This window comes from Bombyx mandarina, chromosome 09 (assembly GCF_030267445.1).
Source record: "Bombyx mandarina strain Sakado chromosome 09, ASM3026744v2".
In the NCBI taxonomy this organism is placed as follows: Eukaryota; Metazoa; Arthropoda; class Insecta; order Lepidoptera; family Bombycidae; genus Bombyx; species Bombyx mandarina.
Genome location: NC_143216.1, coordinates 1,246,485 through 1,265,991, shown reverse-complemented (window position 1 = coordinate 1,265,991; position 19,507 = coordinate 1,246,485). Strand labels below are relative to the sequence as shown.

At 47.9% G+C, this 19,507-nt stretch overlaps 1 protein-coding gene and 1 long non-coding RNA gene across 2 annotated transcripts; both read right to left on the bottom strand.

Moving 5' to 3' along the window:
* Positions 1-1,591: 1,591 nt before the first annotated feature.
* On the bottom strand, positions 1,592-17,393 carry LOC149502285 (uncharacterized). The gene is made up of 2 exons (XR_016323515.1): positions 17,310-17,393; positions 1,592-1,751 (listed from the first exon to the last, which is right to left on the bottom strand). It is a non-coding gene; the product is annotated as an uncharacterized LOC149502285 (long non-coding RNA).
* Positions 7,617-11,133, bottom strand: LOC149502286 (uncharacterized). Its single transcript, XM_089729634.1, is given in 4 exon segments — positions 7,617-7,857; positions 7,860-8,231; positions 8,234-9,197; positions 9,199-11,133. Coding segments are annotated over 4 exon segments (2,568 nt in total). The 5' UTR covers positions 10,327-11,133; the 3' UTR covers positions 7,617-7,753.
* Positions 17,394-19,507: the final 2,114 nt, after the last annotated feature.

Sequence of the window (19,507 nt, the reverse complement as noted above, 5' to 3'; positions counted from 1 at the left end):
TCTAGGGGAGATAATAGGGGAGGGGAATAGGGGAGTGTACAGTTTGTTTGTCATTTCTATTTAATTCTACCCCACCTCTGTACACGATAAGACTATTTATGTTTCGTTGTTGTTGAACAATGTTAGTGACAACAAATACCTGTATTAAAAAAAAGTGGGTTCTTCTAGCATTATCCACGAACTGGATTCGACATACGAGTATTACATCTAAGTCGAACATTATTTATTCAAAAGAATGGGTTTGTACTTGTATTTTGCAGATATTTTTTTGATTAGATCTGTATTTATCTACCTACTTATGTAACGGAAACATCCAAAGTAAATTGCACTAATATCAAGACGATTAATTAACTTTGAAAGCTTGCACGTGTATTTAGGACCGATGACTATACAATCATGTTAATACTTTGGCCTATCGTTCTGACTCAGATCCTCAAAATAAAAAAAACAAAAAAATTAGATTCATCTTACTCTTCAAGTGTACTTTTAAATTTTAATGAAATAAATAATGAAAATATCTAGAGAACATTCTCGTTCAAATAAAAAAGATAAAAAACAAATGATACACGTGCTGAAAAAACATATGTATTATCCTTATTGAGAGAAGAGGCTTAGTTCTTTAAGCTGACGTAATATTACAGGACCTTGTTGTGTAGTTAGTGTGACCACACTGTCAAATATAGGTTTTTTTCCACTATTAAGATAGACGATTCTCATTATCCATCCAGTGGTGGTGGTCCAAAGATACCATGAACGTGATTGCCGCCACCTACATAAAGGGCAACCAACCAAATTCAGCCTCTGGTTGGTGTGGTTGTACTACTGGGAATGAGTGCATTGGATATCGTGACCATAGTTTGTCCAAGTTTCTCTAGTTGTCTCCCTATCCAACTCACTCAATAAAATATATTTATGCAGTAGGTTTAATTCCATTCCTTAAAATGTTTGATTTCCTTATTTTTCAATAATGTATGGTGGCAATATCGGACCGAAGCCTTTCGAATTCTACCTGCTCCGTCATTCAAAATTGGTGCTATCAACAGAATCGCGTGCAGAGGATACGGTGATGGTACCGCACGAATAAGGTAACGCCACCCCAATGATGTATGTATACGCAGTCGAATATTTAATTTTTGTCACCCACGGCCTATGAATAAATATTTAGATATATATTTATTTGGGATCCTCTATTCGATTTGGAAAAGTGGAAGGAAAGGGGCCTAGGGGGCGTAGTCCCATGCGCTGGTCCGATCAGATTAAGACGACTTTGGAATCCAGCATCAATCTCGCTATCCATTGCGCGGAGGACAGGGGTGAATGGAAGAACATAGTCCTAACAAAAGTGCTCCGTAAAGGTCACGACCCTCAGCACTACTCAGGAATACGACGCACGGAGGAGGAGGAGGAGGATTCGATTTGGGAAAATAAAACAGTCGATTACTATTCCGGACGGCCACCGCTCAGGTTTCGGCCACCACGTGTGATTTTTAGACTTCTTACTCGTTGAAACGTGGTGGCTCGAGTATTGCCGCAGTGGCTGTCGCGGAACGGGTGCTGGGATTGGTTCGAGGAAAATAACGAAGGCTTCAAGTATGGCGTTCACACGGTCCTCGTGGCTTGACCGGCGCAGGGCGTAGGAGCGAGTCTTTTCTTGTTCGGTTGGCGCTCTCCTCTTCTTCTGGAGAGGTCTTGACTCGTCGGCTCGCTGTCTCGAACTGAATTTGCAGTTTTTTTTTTTTTTTTTTTTTTTCCTACCTAAGCTGAGAGCCTTGAGAGGCTATGTCAGCGTAACCCTAACTTTTGTAGGTGAGCTCACGGGGCTCAAACCTGATGACGTTGCTAACACGAACCCTAGCAAGAGTCGTGCTTCGCAGAATCTACCACCGGATCGGAAACGCGACCCACTGAGAAGATCCGGCGAGAAACTCAGTGGGCTGTGTCTGAGAGTTAATTTACTCGTCGAGCCCTTCGTCGCAAGCGACGGGTTCGACGAGAACGGTGACCGGTGCTTGAATTACCTAAAAGCACCGTTAGTGGATCGGGCGGAAATTTGCAGCGAGGTAGGCCCTTTATTTATGGTCGCCCACGCGCACTCGTCCAGCGCTATTATGAGTCCGAGCATGGTGGGCGTCTATTGTTCTCTCGGCCGCCTCGCTCGCCTATTGTTTGTCGGGGACCTTAACGCGAAGCACGTCGCGTGGGGCTCCCGACTTAACTCAGCAGTGGGCAGGCGGCTGTTAGAAGATGCCGATAGGGGCGACTACTCCGTGGTCGGCCCCGACGAACCCACACACGTCCCGACCGCCGCGCGCTATCGTGTGTGTGCACAAGGGGCTACGGTGCCCCGTAACGATCGAGGCACTGTACGACCTGGGTACCCCACACCTCCCTATCCTGGTGACACTGGGAATGGGGCTCACCCGGGTTGCGATCTCGCCCCTACGACCGAAGGTCGACTGGGAGCTCTTTAAGAGACGACTAGTCGACCTTCCCGTGATTCAGGACCCCAACACCCCTGATGGGGTCGACGATGCGGCAACCCGCCTTGTTGACTCCATCAGGGGAGCGATCGACCAGGCGACGACTCTTGTGCCCAGCGGCGGGCCCAGAGGTATACTCCCGGCCCATCTGAAGGCGATTATTCGCCGGAAGAGGGGCCTGAGGAGGCTCTGGGCGACAGCTCGTTGTCCCAGGATAAAGCGCGAGCTTAATGAACTGGAAGCGGAGCTGGCGACAAAGATTAGCACCTTCCGGGGCTATGCCTGGCAGGAGAGGATCGAGGAGGCCCGCGAGGACCCCTCCTCAGTATCCCTTCACCGGCTTTGTCGCCAGCTCTCAAATCGGCCTGCCCCGACTTGTCCACTCGTGGACGAGAGGGGCAACCGATGCTTCTCGGCTCAGGCCCGCGCCGATATCCTGGCCGAAATGCTGGAGCGGCAGTTCGCTCCTAATGACTCTGCGCCCTCAGAGGCCGCATTCCACCAATCGGTGGAAGAGAGCGTAGCAAGCCTACTCTCCTCCCCGGTGCCACCGTTGGGAGATGGTGATCTCATCACTCCCAGCGAATTGCGCCTCAACATCAAGCGGATGAAGAGGCGCAAGGCGCCGGGCGAGGACGGTATTCCCTCCCTCGCTTTTTTCCACTTCCCTGAAACGGTCGTGTCATATATGACACGGCTGTTCAACTCCATTCTGTTCACAGGACACTTCCTGGGAATTTGGAAATTGGGCAAGGTTATCGCCTTGCGCAGTCACGGCCGCAGTCTTTCTCGACATCGAGATGGCCTTCGACCGTGTCTGGCATGCGGGACTGATCCACAAGCTGTTGCAGAACACGGACCTCCAGCACGCCTACGTGCGACTGCTGGGGTCGTACCTGGAGGGAAGATCCTTCCTTGTCGCGGTCGAGGGCGCCAAGTCGTCGGTGCGCCCAGTCACGGCCGGAGTTCCGCAGGGGAGCGTCCTGGCACCATTCCTCTACGCTCTCTATACCAACGATATTCCCACGCTCGAGGGCAACCTCGAAGCCTGGGAAGCCGACGTGAAGTTGGCGCTGTTTGCCGACGACAGCGCCTACTTCGCGTCATCCAACTTCCCCTCTGCGGCCATTTCGAGGATGCAGAGGTTATTGGACTTACTGCCCCAGTGGCTGGACCGATGGAGGGTCGCGGTCAACGTGGGGAAGACCGCGGCTATCCTCTTCGGTCCGGTCCGCACAAGAGTCGTCCCGGGACAGCTCAGTCTCCGTGGCGCTAATGTCGAGTTTAGATCCAGCGTCCGGTACTTGGGGGTCGATATCGACCGGAGTTTGAGGATGAGCGGGCATCGAGCCGTCACCAGACTGCCCATCGTATTATATATAAGTATATATAGATGTAAATTGCCGCCGAACACGCAGCGAACAGCGTACCTATCCCCAAAACCTCCCTGCATTATTTCACCCCTGCCCTATGTGGCAGGGAGCTTCGTCCCGGGCAGTGGGGTTTGCCCCGAGGCCCGTTCCGTGCCCCCCACAGGGGGTACGACGACCTCCCCTTCTTCCTATTGTTTGCCTGGTCGCTCCATTAGCGCTCGCCCGTATTGTGACTCGCTCCCGCGTTCCCACGCCAAATTAAAGACCACGAGGACCAATCTTTATTCTCAAAATAATATTTACAATATGTACGAATTAACTTATTTCTATGTTTTAGCTATTTCTATTCTCTCTATTTATTTCACAGTTATTTTTCACATACTATCTATTTTACGGACATTTTTCTATTATAACTATTTATTCTTTAACTTATTTTAACATACTATTCATTTATTTGTTACGGACATTTCCTATTATTTTACAGCCAACCTATAACTATATTTTCTATCTACTTTTAAAACTATCTATGTCCGTCGTGAACAATATCTGTTCTACATTTATTCATGTCCGTCGCGAACATCCTCCCGCCGTGCAGCGTCGTTCACGTCGCTGCATCCTCCTTGGTGAGCGGCGGACATCGTGGGCAGCACGATGATCTTCTTTGCCGGGCGTCGCAGGATACCGCCGGCGGTGCGCACGTCGACCACTCGTGTGATGCCGTCGGCCCCCGGGTAAACCTCCCGGATGATCCCACGTGGCCAGGTGTTCCGTGGGAGCGTTCCGTCTGCTATTATTACGACGTCGCCTATCTTCAAGGCGGGCCCGCGGCTGTGGGGCTCCCGCCGGTTCTGTAGGTCGGGCAGGTACTCCCGGAGCCAGCGACTCCAGAACACATCTGCCAGACGTTGAGCTGCGCGCCAGTGTGCGCGCCCTATGAGGTCGGCGTCGTCAAACTTGCCCGGCACGGGGACTCGCGCCGGGCCTCCCAGCAGGAAGTGGTTCGGTGTCAGAGGGTCGGGATCGTCGGCGCTCACTGATACGTGGGTGAGAGGTCGGCTGTTTACGGTGAACTCTGCCTCTGCTAGCAGAGTATGAAATATTTCGGGCGTCGGGTGCCTCGGCTGTTCCGTGGCCGAGAGCGCGGCCTTTACCGCCCGCACCATTCTCTCCCAGGTGCCGCCCATGAAAGGCGCGCCCGGTGGGATGAAGCGCCATTGTATAAGCCTTAAGCTTGCTTCATGCTCGGTCGCCTTGTCCAATGCTTGGCGCAGCTCCTTGTCGGCACCCCGTAAGTTGGTGCCGTTGTCGCTCCATATTTCCGTCGGAGCTCCCCGGCGCGCGATCATGCGCCGGAGTGCCATCACCGCTGAGTCCGTGCTGAGGCTCGCTGCCGGTTCTAAATGCACCGCACGCGTAGTGAGACATGTGAAGATGGCCACGTAGTGCTTCTGGGTGCTTCTGCCGGTGGTAACTTGATACGGTCCGAAGTAATCGAGGCCCACGTATGTGAATGGTCGCCGATGGTGTGCCAGTCTGCCTGGTGGGTGATCGCCCGTGGCTGGGCGCGGTGGTGTGTCCTTGCGGATACGACACGGAAGACAGTTGTGGATTACGCTCCGTGTCACTGGGCGTAGGCGTAAGACCCAGTACGACTGTCGGCACTCGGCGATCGTAGCTTCGGTTCCGGCGTGGTGCATCTTTCTATGGATGAAGTCTATCATCAGTCTCGTTTCGCGTCGGGATCCGTCTAGCACGAGAGGCGAGGTGATGACGTCAGCTCCCTCAATGTTGCCGATGCGTCCGTTTATTCTCAATATCCCGTCCGTGTAAGTTACGGACAAGTTTCGCAGTCGGCTCGCTGGGGATACTTGTTTCCCTCGTTGGAGCGTCAAAATCTCTTCCTCGAAGGCCGCCCGCTGGCTCTGTCGCCAAATGAGCATCTCGGCTCGTCGCAGCGTGTCGGCGTCTAAAGTCTTCCATTGAATGACTGCTTGCTCTGGCGTCCGCGGTGTGTTCAGCGGGGTCTTCGAAGTCGTCTTCTTTATATTTCTCTCCCCCGTCGGGTCCGAGCGCGGGTTCCGTCTGGTCCTCTTGTAATAAGTGCGCTCGCGACTTCTGCGGCATAGGTCGACGAATTGCAGTATTCGCCCCGTTGCACGCAGGTACTTTTCCCATTTCGAAAAGCGTCTTGGGTCCGGGATCGCTTCGCCGAGGCTCTCTCTGCTCACGGCGAGCGTTGCGCACTTCTCTTCGCCCGTCTCTTCTGCCCTTTTTGCAGTCCGTTGTACGGGCCAATCATCCGGATGCCGTCTTAGGTATTCCGGGCCTATGAACCAGCGGTGGTTTCTTTCAAAGCCGACGGGTAGTTCTCTAGTGGCGTCGTCGGCGACATTTTCCTTTGTGGGGACCCAGCGCCATTCCTCCACAGTGCTGTTCTCTTCTATCGCTGTAATGCGGTGAGCGACGAACGGTCGATACGACCTCGACCCCGTTCGTAGCCAGGTCAGTACGGTGGCGCTGTCTGTCCAGAACACTCTCGCGTCTGGTTTTCTATAATGTTTTTCCGTGACGGCCGCGGCCATGCGGCTGCTCATCACGGCGGCTTGTAGCTCGAGACGCAGTATCGGTGTTGGCTTCACGGGTGCGACTCGGGCTTTGGCGAGGGAGGTCCTCATCTCCCCGTCGGGCGTCTCCACGTGCCAGTACAACGCGGCGGCGTGGGCGGACTTGCTGGCGTCCATGTACGTGTGGAGCTTGAGGTCGGTGGAGTCCGGGTACTGCAGTCGGTTCTTCACGCAGATGGCGGTTGCAGGTGAGCTTGTCGCGCCGAAGACGATGGACCTCGTCCGGTATTCTGTGGGCTCTCGTGAAGGGTCCTCCCTCCACAAGTACCGGAGCGCGTCGCGGTCCTCGCTTCGGACGCCTAATCCCCTCCGAGGTCAGAACCCGGATGAGGTAGGGGGGCTACCGCGGTCAACACTACAACCAGACGGCGCGGCTCACCCCAAGGACGCCCAGCCGACGGAGCCTTCGAGGCGAATCGAAGGCCCTGAAACGTCGGCCGTCTCGGTACGGCAGCCCGTCGGGCCGCCCAGACGGTGCCGCTGGTGTCCCGGAATACCCCGCTGGACCAGAACCAGCCTGCCGGGTCGGGACGCGATACACCGTCGACCGGTCGCTCTATTCACTCCACGGCAGCGCGCTAGAGTGCTGGTAGCGCGCCGCGCGGCCTCACCCCCTCAGGTCGCCCCTTGACCTTCACCGGGGGGAGGCCGCCACCCACAGGGGCCGGGACGTACGGGCGTATTCCCGCCTCCGGCCCCCGGCTCGACGGCGACGGATCGGTGCGGAAAGGGAAGAGCTCTCCCTCTCTCGCTCCGCCGCCTCCTTCTGCGAGATGGTGGACTCGCAGAAGTCGAGCATCGCCTTCCAGGACGCGTCGCTGCCGAGCATCGTAGCCACGACGCGCGGCAGCGAGAGGTCCTCTCCTATGACCGCGACGAGGGCGGCGCGTTGCTCATCGAATCCAGAGCAACGCGCCAATGTATGTTACGGCGTGCTGCCTGAAGCGCATCATCGCTCCGGGCAGCGACTGCAGCAGGTCCGGGTCGGTGAGCAGGAAGTCGTTTGGGCTTCTTCCCTCTATTTTTCGCATCGGCGTCGTGCACAATGCGAAGCTTCTCCTGCTTCATTGGATGTGTTACGCCGAAGTGTGGCAGGTACCAGGTTCGGTCCTTCGTCCCCGTCGACGGAGCTACTTCGGCGTATCCTTTCGCTACCAGTGCGTCCATTTGTTGCTTGTAGCGCTCTTTCAAATTTGGATCCTTCTCCAGTTTCTTCTCTACGGACGTCAGGCGATTCAGCGCGGCTTCAAAATTGTTGGGCATCTTCAGGCTCTCCTCACGCCACAGCAGTGCGGTCTCGTAGCGGCCGTCGGGTTGCTGTTGAGTGGTCTCTCGCAGGATCTTCAGCGCGCGCTCGTCTGGGTCGTTCTTCGGTGTCTTGGCGGCGACGGTGAGTCCCTCGATCGCGACGTAGTGCCTGAGGGCTTCGTCCATGTTCGTGTCGACCGTCGTCGTGTGTGCCACGAAGTTGACGCGCTGTCTCTTGCCTCCCGGGTGTGCTCCGTGCACGACCCACCCGAGCGGAGTACGAGACGCCACTGGTTGATCGCGTCGTCCCGTCCGCATCTCCTCCGTCACCAGCAGGTGCCAGTTGTCTTGGCCGATCAGTATCTTCGGCGAGGCGTAGCTCGTTTTGAAGTGATGGCGGAGGTCGGTGAGGTGATGGCACGACGCGAGGACTTCGACGTTCAGTCGCTGTGGTGTTAATTTTAAGCTGTTGACTGTCCGTAGATTCAGTTCTTGCGGTTCCCCGTGCGTCCGCATAACTTCAGCGGGACGCGTCGTGAGCGTGTTGCGTCTATCTTGTTGTCTCCGATGGCAGTGATGAAGAGGGGTTCAATCGGTCCTTTGGCGCCGACTCGTCTCGCGAAGTCTTCGTCAATCAGCGAGATCGTTGACCCGTCGTCCAGCAGGGCCCACGTATCTGCCTCTCCCGCCGGTCCGATGACAGTGATCGGCGCCATCTTCAGGTAGGCTGTCGCACTGCTTGCGGCCCACGTCGAGGTGACCGCCTCTTCCTTCTCTGCTGGTTTCTGCCATGCTGACTTCTTATGCAACAGCTCGTGGTGCGTGCGTTCACAGCTGTCGACGCCGCACTTCTTCTTTTTACATACGTGTCCCCGGGACCGGAACCGTAGGCACCGGAAACACAAATTTTCGCGCTTCGCCGTATCCCAGCGCTCGCTGACGGCTGCTCTCTTGAATTCGGGACAATCTTGTGGGATGTGCCCCGGCTTCTGACATGCTGCGCATTTCCTCTCTTCCTTCGCTTGCGTGGTGTGCGTCCTCTGGGGCATGTTCACCATCTTCCGCCGACCGCTGGTGTTCTCCACTCTCGTCTCTGGTTCCGGCTGTGCGTATGGGCTGCACAGGTCCGCCTCGCGCTGTAAGAAGCGCGACAGCTTGACGAGGTCCGGTTCTCCCGCCGGTTGAGTCGCTGAGAATTCGAACCAGCGGTGGCGTAGAGTGGACGGCAGCTTCTCTGATGTGATGTTGGTGAGCTCCGGGTTGTACATATAATGTACGCGGTCGAGGGCCCTCAGAGCGGCGACGACGTTGTTCACCTTATTCGCGAATACGCAGATGTCCCTCGGTGTGTCCGTGCAGCGTGGCAGCGCGCGCAGTCGTTCCAGCTCCGTTGCGGCGATTGCTTCTGGACGTCCGAAGCGCGATTCTAGAGTCCGCATGATCTCGGCGGGCTCGGTGTAATGCAGCAAGCAACAAGTTTTCGACCGCTTCTCTTGCTCTTCCTCTTAACGTACGCCGAAGTCTCGCAGTGTTCTCTGCGGCGCTGAAGCTGTCCTCTGATTCGGCGTAGGCGACCTTGAAGGAGAGCCATTCTTGGTGCGATCCACTGTACACTGGAAGCTCCCCGTAGTACCGATGCGATGGTCCGGGCCTGGCTTGGCGGGCGGCCGTCGCGATGGCAGCTGCTAGTTCGGCGATGTCGCTCTTCGGTGCGACAGGTACGGCAATCGGTGCCGCGGCAGGGGCCGGTAGCTTCAGCTGTTCTATTGGTGCGGGAAGTTCCAGTTGCGGTTGCTCGATGGTGGCTGGTGATCCATGTGTTGGCTGCATTACTCTTTCTTCGACTCCGTGTAGCGCGATCGATCGTTGTTGACTGAGCCATGTATCGATGCGCTGTGATTGCTCGTTCTCGTCCTCCGTGAGTGTTGTGCGCGCATCTTCCTCCTCTTCAACGAGCGCTTCGGCTTCTAATGTTGAGATGCGGGCGGCGGCGAGCTCTGCTTGGAGTCGGGCTTGTTCTTCCTTGGCGCGGAGATGCTCTTCTTTGAGGCGCGCCATAAGCAACAGCCGTTGTGACTGTTGACTCGACTTTCTCGAAGATCCTCGTACTGGTGGCGCCATCCCGTCGCGGAGTGTGGAGCCTTCTTCTGTCGTCGAGATTTTGGCAGCGGCGTCCGTGATGTGGGACCCGTGTACAATTGGATTGGCCGTGAGCGCTGACTCTTTTCTGTTCTGGCTCGCGGATACGACGCTCTCCGTTGCTGCGTCGCCTGAAGTTGTTGCCGGTGTCGCGGTGCTGGGAGGTCTGACCACTCGACGACAGACCCCGCTGTTCGGTCCCGTTGGCGACGCCGGCGAGTATTGCGTAGGCAATATATGGCGGGAGGGGGGCATCGCTTGTGAGCCCCGCGGCACTCCCGGACACTTTTCCACTTGGGAGGAGGGTGCCGCCATCGGTGGCGGTCCCTGCGTCACTCCCGAACGCGGCGCGGCCGTCACAGCTCGTTGCTGTGCGTCTTGCGATGTTGAGCCCGAGACAGCTTCGTTGCCGGGCCGGTCAAGGCGCGACGACCTCATCTTCTCGGACCGTGTGAGCACCATTTCTTCTATCTTCAAATTTCGATTTTCTTCGGTCTTCCCCAAATGAATCCGGCTCTCGAAGGACCAATATTCCGGACGGCCACCGCTCAGGTTTCGGCCACCACGTGTGATTTTTAGACTTCTTACTCGTTGAAACGTGGTGGCTCGAGTATTGCCGCAGTGGCTGTCGCGGAACGGGTGCTGGGATTGGTTCGAGGAAAATAACTAAGGCTTCAAGTATGGCGTTCACACGGTCCTCGTGGCTTGACCGGCGCAGGGCGTAGGAGCGAGTCTTTTCTTGTTCGGTTGGCTCTCTCCTCTTCTTCCGGAGAGGTCTTGACTCGTCGGCTCGCTGTCTCGAACTGAATTTGCAGCGAGGTAGGCCCTCTATTTATGGTCGCCCACGCGCACTCGTCCAGCGCTATTATGAGTCCGAGCACGGTGGGCGTCTATTGTTCTCTCGGCCGCCTCGCTCGCCTATTGTTTGCCTGGTCGCTCCATTAGCGCTCGCCCGTATTGTGACTCGCTCCCGCGTTCCCACGCCAAATTAAAGACCACGAGGACCAATCTTTATTTACAAAATAATATTTACAATATGTACGAATTAACTTATTTCTATGTTTTAGCTATTTCTATTCTCTCTATTTATTTCACAGTTATTTTTCACATACTATCTATTTTACGGACATTTTTCTATTATAACTATTTATTCTTTAACTTATTTTAACATACTATTCATTTATTTGTTACGGACATTTCCTATTATTTTACAGCCAACCTATAACTATATTTTCTATCTACTTTTAAAACTATCTATGTCCGTCGTGAACAATATCTGTTCTACATTTATTCATGTCCGTCGCGAACAATTACTTCACACAAACTTGATTTTAATTCCGGTCTTTATTATAACAAAATAAATAAAATACACACGTCTTTCGTCTCCCAAGTTACGTCAGTCCGCCGTTGCGTCGGGTAACTACCCTCATTTCTCCTCTCGCTTAAAAGAAAACTATACGTCAAACATTCATTCGCCATCTCTCTTACTTTCTAACACGACATCTACCTTTCTCTCTCATTCTGTATCTGTCATTCATCCATACATTTCGTTCATACCTTTAAATAATACAGACTTTTTAGTATCAATCATTTAAAGAGATAAATGGCCAAATTCAAAACCGGTCTAATGTTGAGTGGTTAGAGCAACTTGAACACAAAATAGAGCTTGGGACCTATCCCTAAGGTGGAAGTGACAAATATAATGTCCTAATGTCTCGTCTTAAAAATCGGAACTACACGACTACTTAAATCAGTAGACTAATAATTTAGATAGAATTTATGTAGAAAGATAGGATATAGATAATTTTGTAGACTTTTCACCCTCAACACCCCGCCTGCAGCGAAACAGTAATGCGTTCTGATTTGGAGAGTAGGGCAGCCGTTGTATTTTGGAACTGAGACTTAGAACTGATGTATTAAGGTGGGTTGCGGCTGTTACAAAGGGGTTGTTGATGTCCATGGACTCCGGTAACTACTTGACATCAGGTAGTTCATGAGCAAGTTCACGTCTGAGTAACAGAGAAAAAGAAACTATAGAAGATATGTAGATATATAGAAGATATATAGATAGAAGATATATAGATATATAGAAGATATATAGATAGAAGATATATAGATATATATATAAGATATAATATTTAATTCGTGTTATGCTACTAGATAGCATACTAGTATCTAGTAGAATTTAAATGTGTCAAATAATTATTTTCTTACTGGCTTTATTTACTTTTCTCAAAAAGCAGTTTTTAGACACCTCACTGCTTTGGTGCCAACATGCATCACATAAACCAATATAGAAAAAAAATCACTACTTTCAAAGACTTGTCATTATGTTTAAAGATTATATATTTTTTGTAAAACAAATAGCTAAATAATACCTGGCCGAAACAAACGTGAAAATCATTCGCGTGTAACTTTGGATGTTGTGGTAGCTGCGGTCTTTACCACAATGCTATTAAAATAAGCAACAGCGTGGTTCAAGGCAGACGATCTAGCGATAAATTTTTTATTAAGAACGAGCCAGTTTAAGCTCTACTCACGACAATGCCAAACAATGTATTTTTACATTATAACGGGCCTCATATACAGGTTACTCATATAAAGGAAAATTTCATAATATATATGTCAGAGCTTACACATAGCCCACTGAGTTTCTCGCCGGATCTTCTCAGTGGGTCGCGATTCCGATCCGGTGGTAGATTCTGCGAATCACTGCTCTTGCTAGGGCTAGGGTGAGCAAATTCTCAGGTTGAGCCCGTGAGCTCACCTATCCGTCCGGGCGTAGCAGCAATATCCCCTTAGGCTACTAGCGAATAGGTAGGGGGAAAATAACATGTATGATACATGCTTTTTACATCGTGAACGAATTATGTTTTCATAAAAGAATACGGTCGATATTTTTTATTTAGGAACACAAAACGTCATAAATACTACATAAAATGTCAAATAATAAGCTTTATTATTATTGTGGTAGCGTAGCGGTACATATTCTCCGCTACTGTGAAGAAGTCTGGGTTGTGAATTATAGACGGTTTTTACACTACTTTTTTACAGTCCAGGCAAATTAACTGTGAAAGCATATTGTCACTCATTTCTTGAACACTTTTTAATGATTTCGTACATGTTCATTACATTGTTGTTTAGTTTTATGTTATAATCATAGTGTTGGATGCTTGGGTTTCGTAAATAAAACTTTCAAATCGATCTTGTGCTTGTATTATCTTTATACAGGTTTTTTCTTAAGTTTTATGTTGGGAACAAGTTAGCTTGGCACGGCGATTAATTAGAGTGTAAATGACGTAGGTAAACATGTATAAAAATTTCAACATTGCTCCTTAAAATTTCGTAAGCGTTAACCCATAGTCTCTATATATAAAAATGAATCGTGTGTCGTTCGTTAGTCTTGCTAAAACTCGAGAACGGCTGGACCGATTTGGCTAATTTTGATCTTGAATTATTTGTGGAAGTCCAGAGAAGGTTTCAAAGGTAGATAAATATGAAAATGCTCGGAATTAAATAAAAATAACAATTTTGTTTTTCCTTTGATGTGTCCCCTGTCGGACGGATTCCTTTTGTGTGTTTTAAGTTTATTTTATACAAAAGCTTAGATCTTTTATTTATCGATTGAGATACTACAAAGTCTGCCGGGTCAGCTAGTTTCGAATAAATTTGGCTTGTCATACTACTGGCTAAATCAACGTTTCATTGATCGCTCTCGTCCGTGTTTTCGACCAGCCCTGACGGTATCATTCATAGCCCACTACAGTCGGTTATATTCATGGCGGGAGGCGCGGCTTTGAAGCCTGCTCATAATGCTTTGTGACGTTTCGGCGGCTGGTTATTGTCCCACCGTTGTACGCGGTTCGGGATCCATATAAATAACTAAATAATACATGTGGTTTTATTGTTTGTTATTTTCGTATTTATTCTTCATTGTATTTGGCTCCGGTTTAGGAAACTTTAGGTTTCTATGTGTGAAGGATAATAGAAATATTATTTATTCTATTCATTCCATTCTATATATAAATTGGCTGTATAAGCTAAAAGGCATCAGCCTTACATAGTGTCAAGTTTATTAAGAATAACTGTCACTGGCTGTCAAAAACAATCACTTATCACTGCCTTAACAATGAAATCGTAGCTCTTAAAATGTGAATTGTCAAATCTTTTAATTTATTAATAATCTTATATAATGTAGAGCATCTTCGCATTTATTCTAAAAATAAATTGTCGCCATATGGCATAGCGCGTTTAATTTGCAACGATCTGTTTCACGATGACCTGGAGCTCGACTCTGTCAGTAAGTATCTACAGTCGGCATCATTGCGCCATTTCGAGAAGGCGGCACGACATGAGAACCCTCTTGTCGTGGCCCCTAGAAACCACATACCCGATCCTGTAGACCGAATGGTAAACAGTCGACGTCGCCCAAAACACGTCATTACGGATCCTCCCGATCCATTAACGGTGCTTTTAGGTACCACAAGCACCAGTCACAGTTCTCGTCGAACGAAGGGCTCGGCGAGCGAATTAACCCGTAGACACAGCTAGCTGAGTTTCTCGCCGGATCTTCTCAGTAGGTCGCGTTTCCGATCCGGTGGTACATTCTGCGAAGCACTGCTCTTGCTACAGTCGGTGTTAGCATCACTCCGGCTTGAGCCCCGTGAGCTCACCTACTAGTTAAGGTTGCGCTGAAATTGCCTCTCAAGGCTCTCAGCTAGGTAGGAAAAAACAGATCTGCACACTCGCCCGTTCCCGAACTTCCATTGCCAGCTCATAAGCCATACCAATGTTAATAAAAGAGACGTGCGAACAGGACCGTCTCTTTTTATTATTCCTTTTTTTATTCAATGAAATAAATATAATAGTTCGACAGCTATTATCCCGAGAACCTTAAAAAAATTAGTTTCTGATTCGTGAGAGTAACGCTATAATTATGTATGGTGTAACGGAGTGCCAGCGACTCAACTGTGAAGCCCAGAACCGGGTTATATTGACGTGTAATATAGGTTTTTTCTTCGGCGGTTAGCCAGAATTCTTTGAATATTTGTAAGTATATTCTGTTGAATAGGTACACGGGACGACTCATATTCAGAGCGGGTCGCCCGTGCCCTCATGTTAGTTTTAGTCGCTGCACAAATAAAATGCCGGCCTTGCTAACGAATCACTGAAAATCCGCTTCGAAATTCAATGAGATAGATACAGTTTTTCAATAGGATTTCGTTTATTAAAAATACAGGGTTCGGATTTATTCGAATGGAGCATTGTTCGGGAAGTTTTGTGATTTGCGCGAATAAAAGTCATAATTGATTTTAAAATTAAATTTTTATATCTGCATGAAGGTATTTTTTCGTTTTGTTATCGCCTTCTACGACAAATGTAAATAATATGAATTGATGCAAACCGGTCACCGTCCTCGCCGAACCAGTCGCTTGCGACGAAGGGCTCGACGACTAAATTAACCCATAGACACAGCCCACAGAGTTTTTTCGCCGGATCTTCTCAGTGGGTCGCGTTTCCGATCCGGTGGTAGATTCTGCGAAGCACTGCTCTTGCTAGGGCCAGTGTTAGCAACACTTCCGATTTGAGTCCCGAGAGCTCACCTACACGCTAGGGTAACGCTGAAATAACCTCTCAAGGCTATCAGCATAGGTAGGTAAAAAAAAAGATGTAAAACATCTTAGTTCTGTTTTTATTTATTAAGTGAATCCAAAACAGAATCCACTTCACTAGAGGTTATACAGAATTTTGATTTGGTTTAACAGAGCCGGATTCAAAAGAAAGGTGACAACAAAAAGTGACCGACACACAAATTTACAAATATCTTTATTCAATGTATACAATTGTTGCAACACTTTTTGTTGTAACCTGTCTTTTGAATATTTGTACTATTGGCTTCTTAAATAAATAAATTTGCATTTTTTTTTTTTTATTGCTTAGTTTTGTGGACGAGCTCACAGCCCACCTGATGTTAAGTGGTTACTGGAGCCCATAGACATCTACAACGTAAATGCGCCACACACCTTGAGATATAGTTCTAAGGTCTCAGTATAGTCACAACGGCTGCCCCACCCTTCAAACCGAAACGCATTACTGCTTCACCGCAGAAATAGGCGGGGCGGTGGTACCTACCCGTGCGGACTCACAAGAGGTCCTACCACCAGTAATTACGCAAATTATAATTTTGCGGGTTTCATTTTTATTACACGATGTTATTCCTTCACCGTGGAAGTCAATCGTGAACATTTGTTGAGTACGTATTTCATTAGAAAAATTGGTACCCGCCTGCGGGATTCGAACACCGGTGCATCGCTTCAACACGAATGCACCGGACGTCTTATCCGTTAGGCCACGACGACCACGAAATGCCTATAGATTATGATATATCATACACAAATATTATGCGTATAATTTATTAAATAGACCGAAACAAGCCAAGCAAGCTTTCATCGTTAACAAAATTCACACGTCAGTGTGCTTAGTGCGAGTTTTGAAAAGTTCTCGATAGCGTAAAAGTTAACTCAAATTTGTATGCAGTAGGAATAGCGCCCCTAGTCCCAAACGTAGGCAAACGTTCCAACTCCATACAAATTTCAGTTAACTTTTACGCTATCGAGAACGTTAAAAAACTCGCACTAAGCACACAGATCGGCGATAGTTAAATCGAAATTGGTATTAAACTTAATAACAAGATTATTCTAATAGAACAGACGAGATAGCACTGGATTCTAACGCTACAACATGCTTTGAAATTTGATTTGGAATTCTAAAGATAAGATATGGTATTTATAAGTAAAGTAATGTTTTTTTTTATTGCTCAGATGGGTGGACGAACTCACAGCCCACCAGGTGTGAAGTGGTTACTGGAACCCATAGACATCTACAACGTAAATGCGCCAACTAGCTTGAGATATAAGTTCTAAGGTCTCAGTATAGTTACAACGGCTGCCCCGTCCTTCAAACTGAAACGCATTACTGCTTCACGGCAGAAATAGGCGGGGTGGTGGTACCTACCCGTGCGGACTCACAAGAGGTCCTACCACCAGTAAGTAAAATAAGGTCGGCCACTACACGTGAAGCGTTTAAGACGAAGGTTCGAGAACTGTTTCTCAGAGAGTTAGCAGAGTCATCTAATTGATAATATTTGTTTATATATGTTTTTATATGTATATATTTATATATATCTATATATTTATGTATATGTATTTATTTAAGTACTATGTATTATGTATGTTATATATACACATAATATATGTTTAAGTAATATCCCCTACACACTACACCTACCAAGCTTCATCTCTGCACTCCCCTAAGGTAGACTGTTAGAGAATGCCTATGGCATTAAGTCCGCCTTTATACTTTCTAGTATAAGAAGTTATAAATAAATAAATAAATAAAGTAAAGTATTTATTAGTTACTTTAATCCCAAGGCTGAACAGGTTGACTTTTTTTTTTTTTTTTTTTTTTTTTTTTTTTTTTTTTTTTTTTTTTTTTTTTTTTTTTTTTTTTTTTTTTTTTTTTTTTTTTAGGTTGACTTATGCTTACATTAATGACATTATTGCTTGTTTTGAATACGTAAGACAAAATGTAAATCCAATTGATAACATTAAATAGTAGGTATGTTAAATTTTCACAACATTTGGTAAATGAAAAGAATTATTTTGCATATTAGTGGGTTTTTTTTTGGTCAGGAGTAAATCGCCGGACTCCCACCCTCCAATGGGGATGGCGGGCGGGGTATATCGGAGTTGAACCGACTAAAACCTCCTGTCGCTCAAGTTACAATGGATCTGACATGATGGATCTCATTGCCTAGTCAACTTTGCCAATTTTGATGGCACATGATTATGTAAACATTTAAATTCTTCAGGTTCCAAATAATTGATTGCACACCAAATTTTTTGTTAAAATTTTCGTTACATCAAACTGTGCCGTGTTCCAGGAGCCGTCCGGGTGACATTGACGGATCATAGGCCGGGTAATGAATCCTGGCGACGAGGGCTTACGAAACATAAATAACCGAAATAAAATGTTCACTTTTTGTAACATTCATGGGTATTTTTAAAGAGGATTAAAAATACAAGCATATATACAACTAGGACTTATAGTCACTTCACTTTCTTTCTAATTTCGTAAATTGTTTCCTCGCTTTCCACGTCAGATGGGACAAAGATCAAACTGATGCTGGTTTATTTATATCGATAATATCAAGGGCACACTCAAGCTGCTACCCATCTCTCATGACTCTTCGAATCTCGTCTGATGAGGAACATATTGTTATGTAAAATCGACGAGGAGATTGACTTCCCTTCTCGTATTTTGAGGTATGGAAAAAATTATGCCTAAAAATACGGCAATTTTAATAAGTAGGCATGAATTCCAATATAGCGTGGTTCGACGGTAACAAAAAAAAAAGAAATCATCTCAAACAGTTCTGCAGAGTACTTCCCTTGCCAACAATTAACGTGGCTTACTTCCAATCGGTTATATATTTAGTAAAAACTTTATTGAAATAAGAACATACATAAAAGCTTACAGAATGCCGTGCTATGCCTATTCATCTTTCAGCCAAATACATCTACTGTCGGATTTAGGCTTCCTCTAAGGCTTGCTTAACGACCGATCCTGCACTGCCTGCTTCCAGCTAATTCCCGCGACCTTCAGCAAGTCGACGGTACACCCAGAGGGAGGCTTACCCGCTATCGGTTCTCCGGTATAATATTATATACCTATACACAATAATATAGAACAATATAATACAGAACTAGAGTAGTAGAGTCTACTTGAGGACCTCTTGTAAGTCCGCACGGATAGGCACCATTGCCCTTTTTTTTTTTTATATTGCTTAGATGGGTGGACGAGCTCACAGCCCACCTGGTGTTAAGTGGTTACTGGAACCCATAGACATCCACAACGTAAATGCGCCACCCACCTTGAGATACAAGTTCTAAGGCCTCAAGTATAGTTACAACGGCTGCCCCACCCTTCAAACCGAAACGCATTACTGCTTCACGGCAGAAATAGGCAGGGTGGTGGTACCCTCCCGCGCGGACTCACAAGAGGTCCTACCATCAGTAATTACGCAAATTATAATTTTGCGGGTTTCATTTTTATTACACGATGTTATTCCTTCACCGTGGAAGTCAATCGTGAACATTTGTTGAGTACGTATTTCATTATAAAAATTGGTATCCGCCTGCGGGATTCGAACACCGGTGCATCGCTTCAACACGAATGCATCGGACGTCTTATCCGTTAGGCCACGACGACTTCAAAACATTCGCCCTGCCTATTTTCAGCTTTGAAGCAGTAATGCGTTTCGGTTTGAAGGTTGGGGCAACCGTTGTAACTATACTGAGACCTTCGAGCTTATATCTCAAGGTGGGTGGCGGCATTTACGCAATAACCATATAACATGGGCTGTGAGCTCGTCCACCCGTCTATGCAAAAAAAAGAGCCGGTTAAACAGGATTGTTAGGCTGTAAGTTACCACGAAAGCTTAAAATAATTAGAATATAATATACATTTGCTTGGCTAACTATAAATGCGTAACGTTTTAGTCAATATATATTTTGCGAGCTCTGAACCTAAATCTGTATGGTTGCGAATGAAGCCGTACATAAAACTAAAGTATATAATACAT